Source organism: Sebastes fasciatus, chromosome 16, assembly GCF_043250625.1.
Source record: "Sebastes fasciatus isolate fSebFas1 chromosome 16, fSebFas1.pri, whole genome shotgun sequence".
NCBI lineage: Eukaryota > Metazoa > Chordata > Actinopteri > Perciformes > Sebastidae > Sebastes > Sebastes fasciatus.
In genome coordinates this window covers 31,457,481-31,484,603 of record NC_133810.1, presented here as the reverse complement: position 1 = coordinate 31,484,603, position 27,123 = coordinate 31,457,481, and the positions used below count along the sequence as shown (strand labels likewise).

Genomic DNA, 27,123 nt, shown 5'->3' with positions numbered 1-27,123 from the left:
AATTTTGACTTTCTATGATAATTCTTACTGAGTATATCACATTTTGATGTGAAAGGTCATTATTCTGACTGACAAAAACACAAATTTGACTCAATGTTTCATAACTTTGTCTTACTTACTTACTTTTTTTTTACTTAAATTTGGACATAATTCCTATAAAATGTCATAAATGTGATAAAGCATCTCAAAAGTACGGCTTGAAAAATGAAAATCCAATACTTCTCTGCAATTTTTACACTTCAAAGTCATCCAGTGGGCCGGATTGGACCCTTTGGCGGGCCGGTTCTGGCCCTTGGGCCGTATGTTTGACACCCCCTGCTCTAGAGTTTAGTTGCAGGCGACTTTGTCTGTACAGCTCTTCATGAAATGTGACTTCTAATAGTCTCTACCTTCAGTGACACCTTCAACTTCATAACACTTTGAAAAACAACACATTATATTTTCCATTCTCCTCATACAGTTGTTGTCTGCTTCAAGTTGGCTTCCCTGTTTAGTAAAACACCACGCTGCCGTGCTTTATCTTTAAATTGCACACATATAAGCTGTCAACAGTCTCTACATCAACAGGAGGAACAACCAGAGTAATCGCTCTTTGTGCCAGGCACCTATGCAATTTGGCAGCTTGAAATCAATGTTTAATGGGTGAGACTTCCAGGCAGATGGAGGAAAAGCTAGGTCAACATTTCAGCAAAGAAACGTATTTATTTTGATTTGACTGAGACGGTCGTCTCCCGCGGAGAAGCTGGGAGACGTAATGATGAGATCCATTTGTTCTATTCATCCTCCCATTAGTGCCCGCCACGCTGTGCAAATGTACTGTTGTGAAGCGCAAGACGAGGTTAGATTGTCACATTACAGCGCTCCCCATAGAGCTGTATAAACCCTGTATGATAGAAGGAGACACAGACGTAGTACATATATAGATCCCCCACTGGAATCCCCACTGGCACTGTTTGCCATACTTCCATTTCTTATCATGATCTCCTGCGCTCTGTTTGCGTGCCAAACCCCCATTTAAAACTTCACAGACCTGATTTTGACATTTTTTTAACCTTTATTTAACCAGGACTAAAAACTCATTGAGATTAAAAATCTCTTTTCCAACAATGTCCTGGCCGAGATCAGCAGCAGCACAGTTACACGGTTGCAGACATAAAACAAACTATACAAATTACAGAATCATAAGGTATCCAAAAACATTCATCAGCATTCAAAACATCTGCAGCCAGATGTGCTTGTTTCCAAATCTGTTAGAAGCACTTTAAAGACGTTCAGTGACACCAGCTCATACTGGAACGCCCCTTTTTCCCAGTTCAGTACGGAGTTTCTGGACTGTTGGTAGGATTCAGTCCTGTGAGCGAAGACGGTAACTTCCCGTACTTTTTTGAAGGATGTAGGTCCGTAGGTAAGATGGAAGCAGACCGAGAATAGCCTTATAAATAAGAACACGGCGGTGGTTCAGTCTACGGGTGGACAAGGCAGACCATCCTACCCGAGCATACGAAGAGCAGCGGTGCATAAGGGCTTTAAAATTCTTCATAAATCTCAGTGCTCCGTGGTTGACGGTATCCAGCGTGCGTAGGCTCTGAGAAGATGCATGCATGTACAGTATATAACATCGCCGTAGTCCAGCACAGACATAAAGGTGGCAGAGACAAGCCTCTTTTCGGCCTCGAAGAAAAAGCAAGACTTTGTTTCTAAAATAAAAAAAAACAATTTCCGCTTTAAGTTTTTCACCAGCTGCTGAATGTGAGGCTTGAAAGAAGGAGAATCATCAATCACAATTCAAAGATACTTGTATTGAGATACAGACTCGATCTCAGAGCCCTGACGCAGAGCAGTAAATCACAGTGTCATCGGCATAGGAGTGGTACATATACTGAGAGTTTGAGAATCACAGCCTCACACACTGGATTATATCTAGCGATGCTAATTATAGAAAAATATTGTTTTGCAGATGGCTCATGGATGTCAGGGGAAAACTCAGTAAACTAATCAACTCTTCATGACTCACTGCTAAACAGAAAATACAACGCTTCATACATCAGGAGTATTCTTTGTATTCTGTTTATATGTACGGAGTATATTAATTTCTCCAGAGAATAAAGACCTCAGAGGAACAGTTGAACAAATGTAATTTGATATCTTTATTGCTCCTTATATTATATTTCATTTTATTATATGTCATCTGTCTTTTTATATTAATTATTATTATTTTCTTTATGGAGCCTCCCAGCGAAAGCATTTAACACGATTGTACAACCAGAGGGCAATTGAGAAGAAATACAAAACAACAAAACGGTTCCATATTAATGTGTGTTACTAATGTGTTTATTGTGCAAGTTAGAGTAATCAATGTTCTCTTTCTGCCCTTCCAGGGAGCTCCACTGTGTTCACCCAACAACCAACAGACTTGGTGGTGGTGGCAGGCCAACCGGTCACCCTTCCCTGCTCCATCCCCGGCTACCACGGCATGGTGCTCTGGCTGCGTGACGGCATGGCCCTCGGGGTGAACAGGGATATGTCAGGTACTATCTCATTTAGCGAGTTGTCTGATGTCATCAGCTGTAATATTACAAGTTTTTTTCTTGTAATGTTACCTGGTGTAGGGTTATCCATAACTATACACAACATCAAACTAAAGTTGATCAAATGTCCAGTGTCACGAAAGTGTTTTATGTTGTTGGTACTCATCAAAGTTACCAGGTAAGGGTTAAAGTGAACATATTAATAAATCATATGAAGTTAGAGACCTGACAAACCCGGTCAATAACACAGTAAGCATCATTACTGTATACCTCCACACAGAGAGATATATCAATGACACATTAGCAAAACATAATAACTGAAATGAATAACCAAAGCCAGCTTCATGTTTCAACAGAACTGACAAACTTCTAGCAGGCTCCCGTATACAACCCATGAGTACACAGGCGTTTCCTCAACAGTAACCGTCTTTAAAAAGAGCCCATAAAACGGCCGTGCCCCAGGTAGGATGAGCTCCAGGACCTAAGGGGGACTTGACACTGCAGCTAATGCAATTCACAGTTATTGCCTCCACTAAGTGCTGATGAAATAAGAGTTTCATTTTATGAGAAGCAGCCCATGAAATGAACCGGCGATCATCCCTCCTCAGGCGTCTTGTTCTATCCACATGTGTGCAGAGGGCACGCTGGACACAGTGAGTAGCTCCTCGGGTAATCAAAGTGAGGGGGACGGAAATCTCATAATTCTAAAGTAGGGCGTATGTAAGCAGATTCTAACACTGTAGAGATTAATGTAGGATTAACTTTAAAATGCCCTGGTGCAAATTAAAATTTAACAGGCAAAGAGAGAGAGCATGCATTCTGCTCCGTGTCGTGGCTTACAGCCGGGCCAGACGGTTACGGCTACCTCGCTGAGCTACTGCGCTTCTCACACGTGTGGTGTCCACACTCTTTCTACATTGAGTTTGCCTTTCATAATGGCCTTTTCATTTCATTATAAATGTCATTAACTTTTTGACTCAACGGCCAAGGGGACTGGTAGATCATTTACATTTGTTTCAGTACATTTCATTGAGATAATACGGTATGATGTTGAACAAACTTACAAACCGAAGAGAAGAGAATAATTTTAATATATTGACGTTGATGTGTTTCCTCATGCACATTATTGATCTGTCTTTGTGGTTTTGTTTCCATCTTTTTGAACCCATGTAGGGATGCACCAATACCACTTTTTTTCAGACCGAGTACAAGTACTTACATTTGGGTACTCGCCGATACCGAGTACCGATAAGAGTACTTCTCTGTGCCGAAAGACCCTCGTTAACAGCCAGCTGGAGGGTGTGAGCGACACACGGCGGGCTGGGGAGTCCCGCATACGAGGCGGTGCGGCGCGACCGGCTCTCGGTCGGCTTGGAAAGGCTCGGGGCGAATGTGGCTCGCGGCCGCAGCTTTACAGCGCTCCCCGCCCGGACCTTACCGCACCGTGGACAAAGGGCTCGCTGCGCCCTCTCTCCCCGCTGGGGACGGCCCTCAGTGCGCTCCAAACACATCGTGCTGCTAGATCGCCGCTCGGCCCACGCAAAAGGCGTCAGGGGTCTGCAGCGATGTTGGCAACCCACCCGACCCATCTTGAAACACGGACCAAGGAGTCTAACGCACCCGCGTGTCAGAGGGTGAAAGCAAAACCCCGTGGCGCAATGACAGTGAGGGCCGGAGGGAGCGGGCTGAGGTGGGATCCTGGCCCAACGGGGTTGGGCGCACCACCGCAAAGTGGTATCGGTGTCGTTGTATCGGAGCCGTTTTCGAGTACATGAGCACAGTATCGGACCCGATACCCGATACTGGTATCGGTGCATCCCTAAACCCATCTTTGGTCAAACGCTCCATTCTTTTAGTTTGTTCTTGTGATTCTGTAGGTCTCGTCCATGTGGACAGACACAACATCCCCACAGTGGTTCATTTCTTGTTTGGTTGAACACTTTAAATGACACCCAGAGTGTTTGTGTGAGTGTGTGTTGGGGCTGTAACACACGTCGGGAAAACATTTGTTCTTCAAAACATACAGACTGTCTTTTTCCGCTTCTTCTCGACATAAACAAATACACAATTATGGAGAGCTTCCTCGTCAGAACGTCCAGCTGGGTTACAGAAAAAATCAACATTTGAAAATTGCAATTTCTTACAACATCTGCTGCTCTGGCAGATGGTTAATCGTGTTTTGCTCTTTCCTGAACCACATGTTGTGACTTCCTATCCCCCCTTCTTCCATCTTTCCCCAGGCTGTTTTGAAGACTCAAACTGCCTGAGGAAATAATTCCCTCCAATCAGCTTTCTGAGTGGCGTCTACTTGTTTAGGTGCAGAGTTAGGTCAATAACAGCACACTTCATCTGCACGTCTCTGACCAGCAGTAGAAAACATCTCTAGGTGTGTGCTGTCATGCAGTAATATTTTAGCATGTTAACATGATGCATTCCTCGAAAGACGCCGTCTGCATCGGCCTCTTTTCTCTGCTCCCATTTTGTCATCGGCAGTGTTCCCCTAATTGGGCCTTGGAGGACAATTCTCCACCATTACATCTTCTCTATCTCACTCCAGGGCCTTACCCTGGTGTCACTGAAAGTCATAATGACCGGGACCCCAGGGATCCACCGGGGCCTAACCAAACATCACTATCGACCGAGCTTGGCAGAGGTAGAGAGGACAGGAGCTCAGTGTGTTGGTTTCGTGTGTGTTAATGTATGTGTCTCTGAGGTGTCAAACGATTCAGCACATTAGCATCAAACGCCTCCCTAGCGCCTACTGAAGACGTCTGACCAAACCTCTGAATGCACGCCAACAATCTACAGAGACTCACTAAGACCAACAAAGTGGATCACATCAGTCCAGTTCTGAGGTCTCTACACCGGCTCCCTGTCTCTCAGAGAACTGATTTCAAAATACTCCTGCTGGTTTACAAAGCACTAAATAGTTTAGGGCCAAAATACATTTCTGATCTTCTGTTATGTTCTGAACCATCCAGACCTCTCAGGTCATCTGGATCAGGTCTGTTTAGTGTCCCCCAAGAGTCACAACTAAACATGCAGAAGCAGCGTTCAGTTTGGGGCATTCAGTATGTCTGCAACCCACCCGACCCGTCTTGAAACGCGGACCAAGGAGTCTAACGCACGTGTGAGTCAGAGGGTGCAAGCAAAACCCCGTGGTGCAATGAAAGTGAGGGCCGGTGCGTGCCGGCTGAGGTGGGATCCCAGCCCCGCGGGGTCAGGCGCACCACCAGCCCGTCTCGCCCGCACCGTCGGGGAGGTGGAACGTGAGCTCATGCGGTAGGACACGAAAGATGCTGACAAGAGGTTAACGTCATGCTGCCGTAAAGTGGTATCGGTGCCATTTTATCGGAGCCGTTTTGCGAGTACGAGTACATGAGCACAGTATCGGACCCGATTCACGATACTGGTATCGGTATCGGTATCGGTGCATCCCTACCTACCTACAAACTGATTTGAAACCCAATGACTTGTGTGCATGTGAATCTCTGTGCATGTGGGAATGCGATGGCGGGACAATAGATGACAGTTTGTTTCTCCCATTGTATTGCAGGTTACCCACGATACGACATCATCGGAGACCACAGCAAAGGAGAATATCACCTCTTGATCCAGAGAACAGAGATTCAAGATGACGCTTTTTTTGAGTGCCAGGCCATCCAGGCGGCCATCAGGTCCCGACCCGCCCGCCTCACCGTGCTCGGTACGTCCCGACTCCTCACTTCACTCTGCTCTGGAAACATACTGTTTATATGAAATCATGAATCGGGAGCTTCATGTAGCAGAGCTAAAAGCAAAAAGATAAATGATACTAGATGAGGAATATACCTCAATGAGATGTGCTTAAATCAGAGAGTCCCTCTGCATCAGTTTCCATCAGCTTGTCATTTGGTCCTGAATCGATACGAGCTCTTTGATTCACATAAAAAAAGGCTTTGCATCTCAGAACAGCAGCCTGCAGGCGAGCGAGAACTACACTGATTACCATTATTGATTCAGCCCTGCCTCATTTAAAGTATGATATATTCCAAAAGGTATCAGTTCATTATCCAAACACCCCGGCTCAAAACGCCCTCATTAGCTGCAGTTTTACCCACCGATCTTATTCTGCTTACTTAATGGGGAGAGCGGTGGAAGACGAGGGGGGAGTTAAGATGTTTGGTAATTGGGGTCCATTAAAATGATTAATTATAGATAAGAAGGGAACCATTTGTTTAGATTTTTGGTGAAGGAGACAAATCATTCAGACATCAGCCCGACATTTAATCCCAGTCAGAGTGGCCTGCTTTGGGAATTAAAACTGCACATGACGCTGCTGGCTTTGTTCCAAGAGAGTGAGGCAACACACTTAACAGATTAAGTGAAATGTTTTTTTATTATACCCGTGATGATGATGCAGAATCAATGTGAATCTGTAATGGGTAAAACGCTCCACAGTGTAATCCAAACCAAGACATTCACATTTGTAAATACTGATTCAACCCTTCCTCAGTTGTCCATGTAGCGCCGTGTGTTTGCCAGACAGACGAGACATTCTCATCTGACAGTGAGTAAACTAGAATATCATGTTTTATGAACAAACAGAACATAAGCACAGACAGCTGTTTAAGACTTGTACGCCTGATTTGCTCTCATGCAAATACAGCTTGCACAGTTTTTGGTTTGTTCTGGAGCTTTGATCAAAGATCTTTTTTTATTATTTTTACCTGTACTCTTCGTACTGTTACACGTCAAAATGTCCTCTTATGTCAACTTTAGCTGACGGACTGCTCTCTCCCTAAAATGAAACACAAATTGGGGATGTTATTTTGTATTAAAGATATTGTTAATGTTGTGGTTTCATGTCAGAATCTTAAATCCGCCTACCGAATGTCTGGGGATAACGTTGTTGCTAGAACGGCGGCGAGAACGGCTGCTACGTCCCCTCGCATGTCCTGGATTTGGACCGGCCAATCACAGCCGTTGTGTGGGGGACATAACGGGGCTGCCACATGTGGATAACGTCCTGTCCACACAGGGAACGTCAGCAGTGCGTGGCGGCAGCGGAACGTGTTGTTTTTTTATTTGGGCATCCGTGTTATCAGGTTAGAGCGGTCACATAGCCCATGTGAGCCGCGCAGCAGCTGCGTCTCTTCTAGAGATTCGAGGTCTCGCCTGTTTTTACCCTGAGCCAGGTCCGTCCTGTAATAAATAAATCAAGCAATCCTCACGTTATCATTAGTGATATCTGAAGTCACTTCTGTTCAGCTGATCCATCAGAACAAAGTGAGTTTCCATCGCTGCAGGTAGTTAAACCAAAGTAGTGGTGGTTGTGAACACATCTTAAACCTCCTCAACGCCCCCAACCTGCTCACAGTTACACTCAGCATCTCCAGCTGTCTGTTGCTGCCACAAAGACGGTTAACTCCTGATCGCAGACGGCTGCTTTGCACATGTGGTGGCAGACAGTATTAGGAGGTATTAAATGTGCATGTATGTGTTTCACAGCCTGCTGTTGTGTGCATGGACTTAGCATTAAAGAGCCAGAGATATTAAAGCAGAGTTTTGTTCATTATGGCAATGATGAACAGAGTCTCTTATCAAATGAACTGATTATTAGTAATATTAGAATGTTATATATACTGTATATATATATATATATATATTATTATATTATATGTGTTATATACATTAGTTGGTGTTGTTGTCCTGCTCACTTCCATTCATATCTTATCCTCTAATGCAAACTCCTCCTGACACCTGGTGGTCAAAAGTATAACCATCACAGAGAGGAGAAATCTCATCAGAGCATCCAGAGAGAGCGACACTGAAACCGAATACATCCTGCCATAGTATGAGGTTGTACTACTAGTATAGTATGAGGTTGTACTACTAGTATAGTATGAGGTTGTACTACTAGTATAGTATGAGGTTGTACTACTAGTATAGTATGAGGTTGTACTGCTAGTATAGTATGAGGTTGTACTACTAGTATAGTATGAGGTTGTATTACTAGTATAGTATGAGGTTGTACTACTAGTATAGTATGAGGTTGTACTACAAGTTCAGTATGAGGTTGCACTACTAGTATAGTATGAGGTTGTACTACTAGTATAGTATGAGGTTGTACTACTAGTATAGTATGAGGTTGTACTACTAGTATAGTATGAGGTTGTACTACTAGTATAGTATGAGGTTGTACTGCTAGTATAGTATGAGGTTGTACTACTAGTATAGTATGAGGTTGTATTACTAGTATAGTATGAGGTTGTATTACTAGTATAGTATGAGGTTGTATCACTAGTATAGTATGAGGTTGTACTACTAGTATAGTATGAGGTTGTACTACAAGTTCAGTATGAGGTTGCACTACTAGTATAGTATGAGGTTGTACTACTAGTATAGTATGAGGTTGTACTACTAGTATAGTATGAGGTTGTACTACTAGTATAGTATGAGGTTGTACTACTAGTATAGTATGAGGTTGTACTACAAGTTCAGTATGAGGTTGCACTACTAGTATAGTATGAGGTTGTACTACTAGTATAGTATGAGGTTGTACTACTAGTATAGTATGAGGTTGTACTACTAGTATAGTATGAGGTTGTACTACAAGTTCAGTATGAGGTTGCACTACTAGTATAGTATGAGGTTGTACTACTAGTATAGTATGAGGTTGTACTACTAGTATAGTATGAGGTTGTACTACTAGTATAGTATGAGGTTGTACTACTAGTATAGTATGAGGTTGTACTACAAGTTCAGTATGAGGTTGCACTACTAGTATAGTATGAGCTAGTACTACTAGTATAGTATGAGGTTGTACTACTAGTATAGTGTGAGGTTGTACTACTAGTATAGTATGAGGTTGTACTACTAGTATAGTATGAGGTTGTACTACTAGTATAGTGTGAGGTTGTACTACTAGTATAGTATGAGGTTGTACTACTAGTATAGTATGAGGTTGTACTACTAGTATAGTATGAGGTTGTACTACTAGTATAGTATGAGGCTGTACTACTAGTATAGTATGAGGTTGTATCACTAGTATAGCATGAGGTTGTACTACTAGTATAGTATAGTGTGAGGTTGTACTACTAGTACTAGTATAGTATGAGGTTGTACTACTAGTACTAGTATAGTATGAGGTTGTACTACTAGTATAGTATGAGGTTGTATTACTAGTATAGTATGAGGCTGTACTACTAGTATAGTATGAGGTTGCACTACTAGTATAGTATGAGGTTGTACTACTAGTACTAGTATAGTATGAGGTTGTACTACTAGTATAGTATGAGGTTGTACTACTAGTATAGTATGAGGTTGTACTACTAGTATAGTATGAGGTTGTACTACTAGTATAGTATGAGGCTGTACTACTAGTATAGTATGAGGTTGTACTACTAGTATAGTATGAGGTTGTACTACTAGTATAGCATGAGGTTGTACTACTAGTATAGTATAGTGTGAGGTTGTACTACTAGTACTAGTATAGTATGAGGTTGTACTACTAGTACTAGTATAGTATGAGGTTGTACTACTAGTATAGTATGAGGTTGTACTACTAGTATAGTATGAGGCTGTACTACTAGTATAGTATGAGGTTGTATTACTAGTATAGTATGAGGTTGTACTACTAGTATAGTATGAGGTTGTACTACTAGTATAGTATGAGGCTGTACTACTAGTATAGTATGAGGTTGTATCACTAGTATAGCATGAGGTTGTACTACTAGTATAGTATAGTGTGAGGTTGTACTACTAGTACTAGTATAGTATGAGGTTGTACTACTAGTACTAGTATAGTATGAGGTTGTACTACTAGTATAGTATGAGGTTGTACTACTAGTATAGTATAGTGTGAGGTTGTACTACTAGTACTAGTATAGTATGAGGTTGTACTACTAGTACTAGTATAGTATGAGGTTGTACTACTAGTACTAGTATAGTATGAGGTTGTACTACTAGTATAGTATGAGCTTGTACTACTAGTATAGTATGAGGTTGTACTACTAGTATAGTATAGTGTGAGATTGTACTACTAGTACTAGTATAGTATGAGGTAGTACTACTAGTATAGTATGAGGTTGTACTACTAGTATAGTATAGTGTGAGGTTGTACTACTAGTACTAGTATAGTATGAGGTTTTTGAATACAGCCTTTGTTTTTCAAACGTCCAACAGTTCCAACTCGTCAGTCAGTGCACAACATTGGTATTAATACAAGCCGATACGACCAGTCCCACCGATCAGAGGTCTTCTTCTCCCTCCTCACATCCTTGCTAAGCTGCTCATAAGTTGAAAGCTATAGTATAAAATATATATAAAATAGAAAGTGAAGTACATACAGCAGCCTGCATCAGGGCCGTCTCCAGTCAGTTGAATTGTGCATGAGCATAGTGCATGTTGAGTGTTGGAGGGAAAGCTGTGTTGAACTAGTGTTTGCCCCTTTCTCTTCTCAACACTCAGGATGTTTCGTCTGCATGTTGCCTTTGATTAAGGTTTGCCTCAGATCTACTATTTAATGAACTGAGAGCTCAATAAATAATTCACTCAACTCTGAATAAAACCCCGGCTGATCAGATCCATTCATACAAGGAGATAGTCTTTGAGCTTCCTCCTGCTTTATCCTGCTTCTTGGCTTGTTTCTCAGAGTTGAAGTTTCTGCTCGGAGGAATCACTCAGGTGTGACACTGAGATATTCACAGATTCTGTGAGGAGCATCAATTCACTTTCAATTTACTCAAATAAAGATGATTACTAATAGCTGCTCATGGATTGTGCTGTGTATCAGAAGCTTTGAGGACTTCCTCCTTGGCTTCAAAGGTTTTCCTTCCTGATGGTGTGGCTGGAAGATGCAATAAATGATTTCTGTGTTTGGAGGTTTAGCAGGATGTCTCAAACACTACTCCCATATCTCCAGGGAATGGGGGAAGGTTACAGGTTACTCCACAGACCAACGAGAGACAATGAGTTTTTCATGTGTCCATTTATGAAGTACTTTATGTTTTGTCTTATAACATCTAAAGACGTCAAAGCAAATCTCTTTCTCCTGGATGTATACGTTCTAAACCAGTCTGTGTCAAGTGAGTCTGACTAAGCAGATTGTCAGTTTTTTCAGTAACATGTGAATGAGAAAGATTAAGTTATTTATGTTACACCTCATAATAGAAAGGAATGAAACGGACATGATGTCGTTGGCTTCAAGTCCAAAGTGTAATGAACAAGCAAATACATCCATTACATGTTCGCCAAATTTCACAAAGCAATGCACAACGGAAAAATATACACACTGTTCCTTTAACAGCAAACACCACAGAAAATATTAACATTCCCCCTTTTATGAACTGCAATAACAAATATGTCTCTTTAAGAAACTACACAGTTGAAAAAAATACATTTAAGTGGCATAATGAATGTGTATTGTCTAATTAAGAAAGTACAGATTTGGGAGAGTGCATGCACAGCACCTTTAAACATGCTGCATAGTAACGTACCACGTATACGAATCACTTTCCATGGTTCCGATACGATTCAGGATGATATTTGGCTCATCGAGAGCGATACGATACGATTCGATTCAGTGTAACTGAAATAAATCTACTGGACAGAGCAGGTCAGGATTCCTCAAAGGTTTTCTTGTGAGGGAATCAGGGATAAATTAATTATGGATATAAACAAGGAATTAAGCAACACGATGTTGCTGGCTTCAAATCCAAAGTGTAATGAACGTGAAAGTGTCATAAAATGGTATTTCCAACACATCTTCTCAACATGTTATTTTCCTTTTTTCCACATTCACTGCACATTTTTATATCCGTTATATTAACACATCTAAAGCAAGACAAGATAAATCATGGTTACCATCATTATTTTATTTTAAAGAGCTGTGCATCCTTGGCAGGTATTTGTTTGAGTCTTGCCAAACCTTTTGTTAATTAGACACTCAATTAGTATGAGGTCACAAGAAATGTTATATTTGAGTGGGTAAATCTGTTTTTTTATGTTCTTGTGCACCTCTAGTGTGCACCTCTAGTGTGCACCTCTAGTGTGCACCTGTTGGCATGTGAATGTCTTGGTATTAGTTTTCCAACGTGTACAGTACCAGGATGTAACATGTAACTGTCCCTCCACAGTTCCTCCCGATGACCCGGTGATAGTGGGGGCCCCGGTGGTGAGTTTGCGGGCCGGTGAACCCCTCAACCTCACGTGCCACGCAGACGTCGCCAAACCTGCTGCGTCCATCATCTGGATCCGCAACGGTCTGGTGCTGAGTGGAGCCATGTACTCGAAGGTACATTATGAGACCGGCCCTCACTGCTGAGGGTTTGGGTGCTGTATTAGATCCTTTGACTGAAAGCGTCCAGCCCCTATCCACTGGGTGTTCTGTGAAGATTAGCTGGTATACTCTAGAGAGAGTGATAAACAGGTGATGTGCTGGAGAAGTTGTGCGTGACCTCAGATCAGCCGAGTGACTTGGAAGTTAGAACGATGAAAAGTTGAAGTCGTTGTGTGACTTCAACTTTTCACATTCACGTCCTCTTGGTGACCGGGTGAAGTCATGAGTCTGGACTTTCTCTCCATCCTCATTTACAGCCTGTGGGTCTTATTGTTATGGATTAAAACGCTGCCTATCCTTCCCTAAAACCAATAAGCTTTTCTGTCTATCAATACAGAGTTATATTTGATCAATTAAAAGTGTAACCTGCATCTGTAGACACATGATACCTAAAGGCTGTTTATTGGGTACTAATTATCTAATTATAAATCATGTGAGCTCTGGTAAATGACACAACATATAATATTCATACATATCAGAGAAAGCTTAATCAAAGACACTTTGAGGTACAGACTAAGTCTGAGGTGTTTTTATTGTGTAATGATTTTAGGTGGAGACTAATGGCCACACTTATTCTCTACAGTATAATCATTTTAAAAGATGAATAACGACACATGAAAGTAATTAGTGGGTCTTTTTCCAGCACAGATTTACTCATTTTATTTGAACGTGGAATTGTCGACGGCTGTGTTAGATTGTTTAAATGCAGAACAGCCGACGGCTTCGTGTGGTTTCTGCTTCAGCTTCTGACAGCCTTTTATCAGCTTTGAAGTGGATTTAACGGCTAAAGAGTCGGCTTTTAGTTTGTTTGTGACTATTACACAGTCAGCCTGAGAAGAGAACCTGGAAGACACATGTTCAAATGAATCATTGGCCAAACACCTGGGCAGCTCTCAGGTATCAATGTGGGATCATTTATCCAGTCATTTAAAATGTGCTTCAACAACTGCTCTGAAAGTTAGTTATTCCTTGAGACACACAATGTCACTGGTCCCTAAATGAATAAGTGAAGTTAAGATTCTTCATGCTCCGTTAACTGAAGGTCAAAGAGACCGTTACTAAAGTTGAATGTGTTGATGAAATGATGCTCCAGCATGGATAATACATGATCTCTCCTTTGTCCTCACTTCTCCAGACCTTGTTGCGGGACGGTAAGAGGGAGAGCACGGTCAGCACACTCCACCTGTCGCCCTCCAACATCGAGTCGGGTCAGCTGATCACCTGTCGAGCTTCAAACAAAGCAGCCCCCAACGGCAAAGATGCTTCCGTCACAATCGACATTCAGCGTGAGTAGAAATCACCCCAACCTCAAATAAAATAAGCTCTTCTAGCTTAACTCACTTCATGACATCAGACGGGACTTAAAACAGTCTGCAGACTGATCCTTTACTGTGCTGTACCTCATGATGACAAGAGGTTGATGTGGCTGCTCTCAGAAATGGTGTTTTAAAAAGGACAAGGAACAGAAAATCAGTGGCAGTGTAACGCCGGTTCAGACTCCACGATATCAGCCCGATTACACCCCGACACGGCCGCCGCAGGGTGACGACTCGGATAGGGAACGATAAATGAGTGTCGTGTGAGACAATCGATCGTTTTGTCTCGTGTAGTGTGTCGTAGTAGCCCCGGTACATCCGTATATATTAGATACGGCGGTGCCGGGAGAGTGCGTGTTGTCGGAACAGGGGACCGACATGTAGTCTGTCATGTGTCGCGGCCGAGTCACGACAAGAATTTATGACTCTCAATCGTCTAATCTGACATAGTGACCATCGTAACCGTCAAACATATCTAGTAGTCTGATCCTGGAATAAAGTGAAATCTGCAGGGAAGTGGAGGAAAGCTCAGGTACAGTGGCACAGATAATTAAAATAAATAACTAACAGGTAATGCAGCCGCGACGCGGGCGGCCTGGACACGCCGTAACGCAGCCGTAACGCAGCCGCCTGGTGTGGACAAGCCGTCAGAGTGTGTATTTTCTCTTTTGGTGGAGGCGAGCAGATTCCACTAATTCCAGTCTTTTTGAAACGCTGTGAACCAATCTCTCTTCTGAACACACAGACATAATCAATCTTCTAATCTCTGTCCTGGGTAAGGCAACACTTTACTTTAATTTAAATACAGTAGCACAGCTCTATATGCAGTTCTATCCACAGAAAAGCAGAGCTAATACATATGCATGGCACATCTGTGTTATGCAAATGAAATCTGAACTGCATCACAATGAATCCTTAACCCAGAGTCACATGGTGAGAATCAGGTCTGGCAATTAAAAAAGTTTTGGTATTTTGCAGAAGGCCTTTTAATATTGTGTGGCTCCTCTGCAGTGAGCTGGAGTCGGAGGGAGTAGAAGGGCACAGAGGAGCCATGAGGCAGACTCTGTCCCTGGGTAATTGTAAAAAAGGGAGAAGCTTGGAAGGTAATTGCACAAAGAGGAGGAGTGTGAGCTAAATAATGCATTTTTTTCTTTTGATGATTAATAGCCAAATGCAGAAGTGGTGTGTCCACAAACGTCCCCACGGACACCAACAGAGCACACGCACTAAAGATGCCAACACACACACACACACACACACACTCTCTCTGGTGTAACCGCTAAAGTTGAGCCACATATGTAGAGCAGGGTGTGGTTTATCACACCGTTCTCCACGTTAGTCCAACGTTCATCACACACGGCACTAGAAGAAGGTCTCTAAACTAACCACAGATGTGTCTCGAGTCTAAAAGAAGTCGATCACTGAAGACGTCGTTAAGGAAATATTGTTTGACTAAATAACATCTAGAAGAACTTTATATGAAAATCATTCTTGATGCATAAGAAGTGCTGTGCAGTATTACACTGAAGCAGTTTCTTCTTTTTTCAGATTTTAAATATAAAGTCAATTCAGGCAGTTCACTGTATATATCAGGGGTCAGAGGTCAGCAACCTGCGTCTCTTCAGCTCCTCTCCAGTGGCTGCCGGTGGATTTATAAAAATGGAAATGAATAACTGTTTTTTTCTTTACATTTTTATTTTTATTTATCATTGTTGTAGGTCTACGGTACGACAGAGTATTAGGGCCACATTGAGGAAACAGAATAAATCTGAGATTTCATGAATAAAGTCATAATATTACGAGAATAAAGTCATAATATAAAGTAGTAATTTTACGTGTTATTTTCTTTTTTCTCGTTAAGTTATGACTTTATTCTCGTAATATTCTGACTTTATTCTGTAAATCTCAGATGTGTTTTCCCTCAATGTGGCCCTAATACTCCGTAGTACGTTGTCTCTTTGGCCCTCACTGCATTAGACTTATATACTATATTATATACTTAGACTATAAACTGTGTTACCTTCATCACAATGATCACATGTTTTGCGGCTCCAGACAGATTATTATTAGTATTTTTTTGCCTAAAATGCTTCTTTTGATGGTAAAGGTTGCTGACCCCTGGTATATAGAAGTCCATGGACTGCTCCTGTTTTACAACAAGGTATTGTATTTGGAGCGTTGTCTGACTATGAACCGGAGCGTTGGACCTTATTCAATCTAAAAAGATGTTAATTCTTAAATGAAATGCCGACAGTGTACTGCACCTTTCATTCTTCTTCATACAGCCTTGACTCTCCCAGGTTGATTACTGAAGCAATAAGCCACTTGAGGCTGTGATTAACAGAGTTTTTAGAACAGCTATGGGGCGACAATAAGTAGCTTATTGCTTTTATAAAAAAGTTACTTCATATACTTGGCAAGGTTTCATAAAATAAACACACAGCAACAAAATAATTTGATGATAACAAATAAATCATTCTTCCTGTAGATCTTCAGCAACACTGAGCAGAACGGTTGCCAAGCAACACACAGATTGGGGTTGATTATTAACTTTTCTCTGGATACCGCCGTTAATTGTGCAGTTGTTGTAGTCGTGTTCGATCATGTGATCGTTGTTCTTTGCTGGTACAGGGGTGTTTGTCTCTGGACTAGGTCATTTTGCGGTGCCAGAAGCGAAGACATTGCTCCAGAATCACCAGTAAGATTGAAGGGACGGTTCACATCCATGCCCCGTCACTGACGTGATTTCTCCTGCCTCTCGGACAACTTCAGAAAGATTTTGTACACTGGTGCTTTGCATGTAGTGGTTGCTGTAGATTGCATCTTCAATAATTTTTGCCTGTTCTTTTCTATTGTCCTGCATCCACGTCACATGATTGCCAAGTATCTTTCCGTGAAAATGGGAAAATGCAATATTTTAGGATAGTTTCGACATTAAAATTTGTTTTGATAACATTTCTAATGTGCATTTTATTTTTCATATTCTTTCTTCAGTGTCGGCTAAATGATCTTTAGTTTGTCCGGGTTGGAATGCAACGTTTCAACTCGTTCTCATCCCAACTCGTCGTATAATGACAGTTTGTCACGCACCTCGACGTCACTTTCTCACGCAACGTGTAGCCAACGCATCAAACTACGACGCTCCACTACAGTCTCAGTAGACACCTGGTTAACGTTGTTGATTCAAATTAAAACATTTGCTGAGGTTTAGGCAACACAACCACTTAACTAGGTTTAGGAAATAGATGGTGGTTTTGGTTAAAATGATTAGTTTGGAAAGTGAAAATGAAACTTAAGTGGCGTGTTCGACCTGTGATTGTTTAATGTAAAGTTGCTTATACATCCAAGAATATGTCAGAATGATGACCAAGCCCCCCGTTTCCTGCTTTGACCTTCACCCTCTCATAATCTCCCCCTCAGACCTGCCGATTGTCAACCTCACCGTTGATCCACAGCCGGTTCTGGAGGGAAGTCTGGTTAAATTCCGCTGTGCTGCCAAAGCCAACCCACCTGTCATCTACTACAGGTGAGCTTCACCACATTCACTGGGATGTTCTGTGTGTTGTTAACAGGAATAGTCGTGACCGAGGGGGGGGGAGATAACTCCCAAGATAGTGATATGGATAACCTTCAGACAAAAGCAACGAGGCCAGAGCAAAATGATGAAGAGAGTTTTAAAGCATTGATTAAAGCTAAGGGAGGCCCTGGTTTTTCAGTCCATTGAAACTAACGAAAGAACTAAAAAAAAAAGATAGGCGACGTGGTGCATGGTACCTCTGTGCTAGGTAAAGGAGTTGAAGTAGTAAAGCAACGTTCTAACAAAGAAACTAAAGGAGTCATATATAATCTATCATTGGATGTGTCCAAGCGAGAACTGCTGACTAATCTGAGAGGTGAAAATGGCAGAGGAGCTACTCACATTTAAAGATGATGACATACCGAGGAAGGTAACGCTGGGATTCACGAGAGGCCTCCATTAAGGTGCTCTAATTGTCAGAAATGTGGACATGTGATAGCTGTGTGTAAGGAAACACGACGGTGCAGACGATGTGGAAAAGATGGTGATGGACGAGGATGTAGTGAAGCTATGAAATGCTGCGGAGGCGACCATCCTGCTTCCTACAGAGGATGCTCTAATTATGTCAGAGCAGAACATGTTGAGAGAATAAGGAAGGAAAACAAAATATGTTCTGCAGAAGCAGTGAGAAGGATGGAAGGAAGCAGCTAGTTAGAGCTGCAGCTGTAGGAAGGGAACCAACAAAGGGAGTTGCTATTCACATATAATCGATGAATGCTTATGTATATGTGTATACTGTATATGCACAGAAAGTAAATAGTTACCAGTGCTCTTCACAGCATGAGTCCTTCTCACCATCCCTCCCAGAGGAATACCAAAGAGTAGGACGGACGAGTAAACACCCACACATGCACTCTGAGGTTATGTGAGACACGGCCTTCCAACCTACGCTTTGTGTTATTGCACATTATGATCAATTTGCCGGTTCGACGTTCACATGTTCCCATTCCACATTGAAAAGGCAGTCTTTTGTTCTGGAGGTTCACGGCGCTGTGACTCTGCAGGCCACATCCTGGATGCATGTGGAAGTTTCAGCAGTTATTAGGTTATTAACGAGGCCCGTCACGTCGTGAATCGGCCTCTTTGTATAACTAACCCTTCCATTAGTGCCCTCCTCGAGTCCTGCAGGGTCTTCTCCTGACCCCGGGGTCTTGTAGAGATTTCACTCAGTTCAACTCTGGAAGAAAGAAATCCTGATCTCACCGCTACAGCGCATTTTATCCTTCAAATATTCAGCTTTTACTTTGGCATGTAGACGACTAACAGTGAACTGAACATGTTGAATGGAAAGTCTGTCGATATAAACTATATTAAAGGAATTAGGTAAAAACATGCTTTGAATTTTATCTTCTTTTCAATACATTTTGACTTTTGGACTGAGGACGAAGACAGTTAGGCTACGGAGATGAGAACCGATCGCAGTGGCAGCGGTGGGAGAAAGAAGAAATCACTTCATCCCACTCAGTAGAGATAGATAGGACTGACTGCCACCGTTAGCTTTCAGCTTCTCTTTCCTGCTTGCTGTTGCCTAAAACTTGTAATAAATGCTTTATTATTGAGTGTGCATGCATGATAGTTGAACTTACATTTAGTGCAGTGTTTAGTTACAGTAGTCGTGTAGTTCGTGCAGTAGTGCTGTTGGTGTAAAGCAGCTCTGTGAGACTTTTGTATTTTTCTTGGTTTGAATTGAACCCAACATTTGTATTATTACTGTAAAGTCATTTGAGTCTTCGTCATCTGACTTCAACAACACTGAATCTCCACATCGTGTGTTTAAAGAGAAGTCCTCGCTGAGAGGAACGGGCCGTTTGGTTTCCTCACACATGTTGTTCTGTACTCTGTTTCTGGTGGTTTCAGATGGGCCAAAGGAGGTAATGTGATTCTAGACGTGCTCGGTGACACCTATGAGATTCTTGTGGATCACTCTTTCTTCACTGAGCCCGTTTCCTGTGAGGTCACCAACGCTCTGGGAAACACCAACATCAGCAGGAACGTCGACGTCTACTGTGAGTGTTTGTCAGACGAGCTGAGATATGACGCGTGTTAGGTAACAATATTCTGAATAAACACACAAAACACTGATGTTGCAATACAGTTGGATATACAGTCACTTACTTTCACACACAATCCTCATATTCATATGTATATATAGTATATGTCTTTGTGCTGAGCTGAACTGTTCTCTCATCTCATACATTTCATTGTACCGTTGACCCTGCATGTTTTAACCTGCACATGACAAATAACTGAAACTTGAACTTGAGGAACTCCTCTGGACTTGTTTTTGTTTGCAAACAGAAGTCAGATTGTATAGAAGTCTATGAAATGACCCTACGTCTCTCTTGATTTATTACCTCAGTACACATTGTAAACATGAGTTTATAGTCTCAATCTCTAGTTTCAAGTCTTCTGCAACACAGCATGATGTTCATTTAGTAAATTATGGTCCCAGTTAGAGTCAGATAGACCATAAAGCAGGGATGCACCGATACCAGTATCGGGTATCGGGTTCGATACTGTGCTCATGTACTCGTACTCGCAAAACGGCTCCGATACGACGGCATCGATACCACTTTACGGCAACGTGACGTTAACCTCTCGTCACCATCTTTCGGGTCCTATCGCACGTGCTCACGCTCCACCTCTCTGACGGTGCGGCTGAGACAGGCCCTCACTTTCATTGCGCCACGGGGTTTTGCTTGCACCCTCTGACTCGCGCGTGCGTTAGACTCCTTGGTCCGTGTTTCAAGACGGGTCGGGTGGGTTGCAGACATCGCCGCAGACCCCTGCCACCTTTTACGTGGGCCTTTCCAAGCGGACCTAGAGCTGTATTTTTCTTTTGGCACAGAGAAGTACTCGTATTGGTACTCGGTATCGGCGAGTACCCAAATGTAAGTACTTGTACTCGGTCAGAAAAAAAATGGTATCGGTGCATCCCTACAATAAACCAGGACACGGGATGTGATACAAAAATGTGCAATACATCATCTCACTCTGTGCAGCGTCCAACGGTCACAGACATCCGTGGCCGCGTCAACCGGCATCCCGCCAGTAACCCCAACGTGCAGGACATTGTATTGTCTTCCTAAATGTTACGTACAGATACTTCCATAGTACAGATCATTTCTGCAACTTGTCTGTCTTCCAGTCGGGCCGAGGATGGCGGCAGAGCCTCAGTCTCTGCAGGTGGACCTGGGATCTGACGCTGTTTTTAACTGTGCTTGGACAGGAAACCCCTCTCTAACCATCGTATGGATGAAACGTGGCTCAGGAGTGGTATGTCATATTATTCACCATTCAACAGTTCATTGTATTTAATAACGGGGCATCAGAACAGTGATCTGGAGCTGCAAGAGTGTGTGGATAATCATGGGAGTCCCAGAGGATCATGGAGATTTTGCACAAGCTTCTCCTAAACCTGGCCCAGGGGTGGAACGAGTGCTAGAAGATTATACTCAAGTAAAAGATCTGTTACTTTAAAAATACTATAGAAATGTATTTAGATAAACATTAGGTCAGCTAAATGAGTTGCATGGGTTTCCATCAGTGTTCTCCGATCACCTCCCACCTCCGCTTCCGTATCCTTTCAGCAGAGATCATTTCAACTTTAAACGGGTTAGCTTGTGAAATGCTTTAAATCCTTTAGTGTCAATGTAAATTGGTGTTAATTAACTAGACAGAATTAACTAGTGTCTCCTCCAACCTTTGAAACGGTTTCCCTCACAACGCAGGTCCTCAGCAACAAGAACACTCTGACAATGAAAGCAGTAAAGCAGGAGAATGCTGGGAAGTATGTGTGTCGGGCCGTCGTCCCCCGAGTGGGTGCCGGGGAGAGGGAGGTGACGCTCACTGTGAACGGTACGTACGATGACTTGCCGTGCACTTCGTCCACACAGCACTTGATCCGGTCTAAAAGTAAGACAGAGGAAGAAGTCCTAATAAGAGAAAACTGGAACAGATCATGTTTTATCTTATACGTTTGTATAAATTATCCATTCAGTGTGTTATTATAATTTTAGTTATTCATGTGCAAATCTAATTTTGACAACCTCAGAGCAGACAAATCCTGTTGTGATCTTTAGCGCCCCCCTAAGGGGGACCTGGACCTCAGGTTGGGAACCACCGGATTAGTCTAGTATTTGAGGAAAGCACTCGTGTATGCAGCTATTTGTTATTTATATAATGATGTCTATATAACATCCAGTGCATCAGTTTCATATTATTATGATCTATACTGCTGATTCACTTTTCTAAAAATCCATATCAGTCAAATATGAGAAAACTGTGTGAGAATTTTAAAGAAGATATGTCGGTTAAAACTGATTCAACCTGCACTACATTTCAAAACCAATTAAAACCAGTAAATAAATAATGTTTCAAAGGTTTTCCTGTTAACGGGACGTGAGCATGGCTCTGCCCTCCAGTTTATATTCTGTGATGATTGAGTGTTCATGCCTCGTCTGTTCCTCTACAGGTCCTCCATCCATCTCTAGCACCCAGACCCAGCAGGCGCTCTACGGAGAGAAGGGTCAGATCAAGTGTTTCATCCGCAGCACCCCTCCGCCCGACCGGATCGTGAGTCATCTCAGTCCTCCTTCCATTTATCCTTCCATTTAGAATTCAGCTGGTTGCAGATTGCAACCAGCTGAATTCCCCTCTTAATAATAATAACACTAATAATAACACATCTCTCTAGTCACCCAAGGACACTTTACAGATAATATAGGTGATAGGTGTGCTCCCAATAACATACTGTATGTATGTCGTCCCTCAGGCCTGGTCCTGGAAGGAGACGGTGTTAGAGTCGGGGACGTCTGGACGCTACACCGTGGAGACGGTCCGTACGGAGGAGGGTGTGATCTCTACGCTGACCATGAGTAACATCGTCCCCGGTGATTTCCAGACTATCTACAACTGCACGGCTTGGAACAGCTTCGGCTCCGACACCGAGATCATACGACTCAAAGAACAAGGTGAGGACGACGACATATCAGACGGATATCAGACATCTGAATTTAACCAACTCTGGAGTGCTATTGAGCCTCCGCCCCAACGATAAGTTTTAAAGGTTAAACTGTAGAACTTTTGTATTAAATGCTCCACACTTGAGTTATGTCTGCTGGCCGGCCCGTCAAACCCGCTCACCCGAGGACTCACTATCTGGTGCTGGAGAGCTTCCAGAGCTCCTGTCATGATATCCACAGAAAGCCTGGCAGAGGCTTGTGAGAGAGGAAACACTGGCCTCATAAACAAGAACACTAATTACATACTGGTGTGTGTGTGTGCGTGTGTGTCCTTCTGAAATGTCTGCTGTGTTTGTTCAGAGACTCTGCGACTGGCCGTCACCATCGGCGTGGCGGTGGGAGCCTTCCTAGCCATCTCCATCCTTCTGGGGACGCTGGGCGCTTTCTGCTGCACCAGATTCCAGAGAAGTAAGATCCCACTGAACTGAAGCTTTGGTTCAGACAAAGACACCGAAACACCCGACACTAACATTCAGACACTTTCTGAAAATGTATAAATATCTAATCTGAATTTGCATGGTCAGTTTTTGTAGAATCAAAGGTTACAACAACACAACTGAAAGGATCATTCATGATACTGAACAGAAGTATCTGCCAGCATCAGCTGATGTGAAACATTCCTTCAGTTGAGTTGCTGTAATCTTTGATTTGGGTTTGTGCACAGTCTGATCTCTGTTTATATCTGCTTCACTGTGTGGAGGGCAGGATTCTCCACCCTACATATGACTACGGTAAATGTTGTTTTTGTCACCATCTACAGAGGATGTCCATCTGGTCATGTCTTCTCTTCCGGTGTCCCTTTCACGCCAGAGGGATGTGAAGACAGAAAGTAAGGCCTTAATAAACAACAGCGTGTGAATGGTTCAAACACTGTGCTTCCACTAACACTTTTATTCTCTTAAACTTATGACTTTATTCTCGTAATCTCAGAGTTATTTTTTTCCTCATCGTGGCCCTAATACTCCGTCGTACCGTCGTACCATAGACCTACAACAATGATAAATAAAAATGAAAATGTAAACAAAAAAATCAGTTATTCATTTCCATTTTTAAAGATCCACAGGGAGCCACTGGAGAGGAGCTAAAGAGACACAGGTTGCTGACCCCTGGGGGTCTAGGCGGGGAACCTAGACATGACACGTGTAGTGTGACTTATAGCAGAATTATTCACAAATATTTATGAACCTCAAATCACAATATAACAACACCAGCTTTCCAAATGGCCAGATGTTCGGGAACACGAGAGTGTTTCCAAGATGGAATTTATTCAAATGCTCAGTAATAAGTTCAGGTCCCACTGCAGCACGCTGCAAAGAGTGTTGTAATTATCACCGTCACAGTGAGATGTGAGGAAAGCTGCTTTTGGAGCTGCCATGAGTGCATTAGGTGGTTAGATACGGTGTGGTACAGAGTAACCGGTGGACGTCTGCATTGTGTTGGTCAGATAGTAAAGACGCCGTGATCTCTTTATAGTTGGCCTCTGTTTATAGTTCTGATCTAGTAAGGACCACAGAAGAAGAAATGAAGGAGGAGGGGCTCTGAACTTCACATGTTCTGGAGTTTGGAGGTTCTCCCCGTCAAAATAAATCCATTTTGTGTAATTATAAAAAGCAGAGAATGACCCTGTTCTGACCCGGCTCTGTCTCTCCCTCTCCTCCACATCTCAAAGGAGTGATTTCAGCAAAAAATGACATCCGGGTGGAGATCGTCCACAAGGATCACAACGCAGCGCGGGAGAGCGAGGAACATACGAGCATCAAACAGATGATGGTGAGTGAACGCAGGCCTTTTCTCATCATGTTAGGCATTATGTCTCAGGCTTTCTGGTCTACTGTATCAGCTATCTCTGAACACTGAACACTGATTAACTGATTAACCGTGATGCAGATGGACTGCGGTGACTTCCAGCAGGAGCCCGTGCTGAAGCAGCTCGAGGTGCTCGAGGAGGAAGAGAAGGAGTTCCAGCACATCACGGTGGGTGAACACTGACAACATTTAGGCAAAATGTCACCTGCAGGAAATCTGATGGCTCAGCTTCAGTGAGTCAATTACCCTTTTACTGTATCTACTGAGGCAGAGAGGGACTGTTAGCGTCCCATTCAATAACAGACGGCTGTGTATCAGGCCACATACCGGAGGCTTCAGGCACAGGGGGTGATAGAGCGTGCCACACGTTTCTTTACTCCAACTTTAAAGGTTGAGACCAACTAACATAGCATTCTTTTACGTTACTACAAATACCAATCAAAAGAGGAACAGTGGAACAACATCTTTCTGCCTGTCCAAAAGAATCTCACAGCCTGCAGGTTGGGACACACACAGGAGAGATAACCTGAGAGAAAGAGAAATGGTTCCCCTCTCTGGTCCTGTTGAACCTTCTGGGAAAAAGAGTAGGAAGAGATAACCATTAAAGTTATTTATGTCTTAGCTCTGTGGCAGCAGCATTAGGATTGAGGTCTGGTTTGATAAGACTCTAATTGCTCTCATTGAGTCAGCCGTGTTCTTTCTACTGCCTCCGTCATTTAAAGCTCAGCACAGTCACATCTGAATCCTCACAAATTATGACCGACAGTGATGACGTTGTCCGCAGTAGCCCAAGCATGCTTCCACCATCAGTGGTCACTGCAGAGGACCACGCTGTCCCTCCAAACATTTTCATTTTGAGGTACAAAACACACTCAAAAGTCCAACTGAAATTGAAATGCGTGTTGTCTGCTGTATGACAGCGCCCCCGTCTGTGCAGATGTTATGCCAGCTGGAACGCAGTTGTTCTTCTTTTTATATCCAGTAGCCAGTCAAAGCATTTCATTTTAAGCTGTGGAACTGACTAACAGCCAAGATGTTGATGTTGAAGAAGGCCTGAGGGCCGAAACACCATCACAATAGAACAGATCCATCTGGAACCAGAATATGAGACAGAGCTGCAGACCAGCTGAATTATGCTGTGCAGTCTTGCATATGATGTGACAGACAATAAAATGTATCAACATATCTAGTTTATTGTTTCACTGCAACTTTTTGAATACATGTCTTTTACTTCTTTTGCACATCCTAGGACCCCACCAATGGCTACTACAGTGTCAACACCTTCAACGAGCACCACCCCACCTTCAACGAGCACCACCCCACCTTCAACGAGCACCACCCCACCTTCAACGAGCACCACGCCACCTTCAACGAGCACCACGCCACCTTCAACGAGCACCACGCCACCTTCAACGAGCACCACACCACCTTCAACGAGCACCACCCCACCCCCACCATGTCCCCGGCCCCCAGCCAAACTCCCGACGTAGTCCGAAGCCCACCTCCTGGAACTATGACCGTCGGCAAGCAGCGGGTGCCAACCGGCATGTCCTTCACCAACATCTACAACACCCTGGGTGCCGGTCCCAACCGCCTGTACGACTACAGCCAGCGCTTCGCACTGGGCATGGGCAGCAGCTCCATCGAACTGTGCGAGCGGGAGTTTCAGCGGAGCTCGCTCAGCGACTCCAGCTCCTTCATCGACACGCAGTGCGACAGCAGCGTCAGCAGCTACAGCAAGCAGGACGGTTACATGCAGTTTGACAAGGACAGCAAGACCTCGGCCTCATCCTCCCACTATTCCCAGTCCTCCTCCCAGAACTGCGACCTCACCAGGCCTCTGCAGAAACGCATGCAGACCCACGTCTAACAGCTCGTGACTGGGATTACGAGGATGGACGAGGTGTTCCAAAGAGACATTTTACCTACATAGATGACATGTTTTTCATCGCTTGATTGGTATTCCAACTGAAGGACATAACAGGATTTTAGATGCCAACGTTTGAAGCTACACACCTCAATGAACCTGCTGGAATCAAAGTGGGACTTCTAAAACATGCCAACTTAAAAAAAATATGACAATCATTTGTCTGCTTTCTCTGCTCGTAAAAAAAGAACCAAAACAGGAGTTTTCTGCCGTTTCCATTTTTGTTCACTTGGTCGACTGCCTTGACGTAACCAGGGGTCAGCAACATGCAGCTCTTCAGCTCCTCTCCAGTGGCTCCCTGTGGAGTTTTAAATATGGAAATGAATAACTGTTCTTTGTTTACATTTTCATTTTGATTTATCATTGTTGTAGGTCTATGTTACACAGGACCATAGGGCCACATTGAGGAAAATTGTACGTGTTATTTTCTTTTTTCTCGTAATGTTATGACTTTATTCTCGTAATATTCTGACTTTATTGTGTAAATCTCAGATGTTTTTTCCCTCAATGTGGCCCTAATACTCCGTAGTACATTGTCTCTTTGGCCCTCACTGCATTAGACTGATATACTATATACTCAGACTATAAACTGTGTTACCTTCATCACAATGATCAAATGTTTTG

The 27,123-nt window shown here is 43.1% G+C and overlaps 1 protein-coding gene across 1 annotated transcript in view; it reads left to right on the top strand.

Moving 5' to 3' along the window:
* The window catches only part of LOC141753413 (kin of IRRE-like protein 3), a 90,818-nt gene extending 63,897 nt beyond the window's left edge, over positions 1-26,921 (top strand). The window contains exons 2-16 of the mRNA XM_074612059.1: positions 2,379-2,528; positions 6,085-6,234; positions 12,647-12,804; positions 13,985-14,135; positions 17,586-17,691; positions 19,600-19,748; positions 20,891-21,018; positions 21,474-21,600; positions 22,217-22,317; positions 22,517-22,715; positions 23,067-23,174; positions 23,527-23,595; positions 24,436-24,536; positions 24,654-24,740; positions 25,822-26,921. Of these exons, the coding sequence (XP_074468160.1) occupies positions 2,379-2,528; positions 6,085-6,234; positions 12,647-12,804; positions 13,985-14,135; positions 17,586-17,691; positions 19,600-19,748; positions 20,891-21,018; positions 21,474-21,600; positions 22,217-22,317; positions 22,517-22,715; positions 23,067-23,174; positions 23,527-23,595; positions 24,436-24,536; positions 24,654-24,740; positions 25,822-26,442 (2,405 nt within the window). The 3' untranslated portion in view covers positions 26,443-26,921. The remainder of the gene's footprint in view (positions 1-2,378; positions 2,529-6,084; positions 6,235-12,646; positions 12,805-13,984; positions 14,136-17,585; positions 17,692-19,599; positions 19,749-20,890; positions 21,019-21,473; positions 21,601-22,216; positions 22,318-22,516; positions 22,716-23,066; positions 23,175-23,526; positions 23,596-24,435; positions 24,537-24,653; positions 24,741-25,821) is intronic.
* Positions 26,922-27,123: the final 202 nt, after the last annotated feature.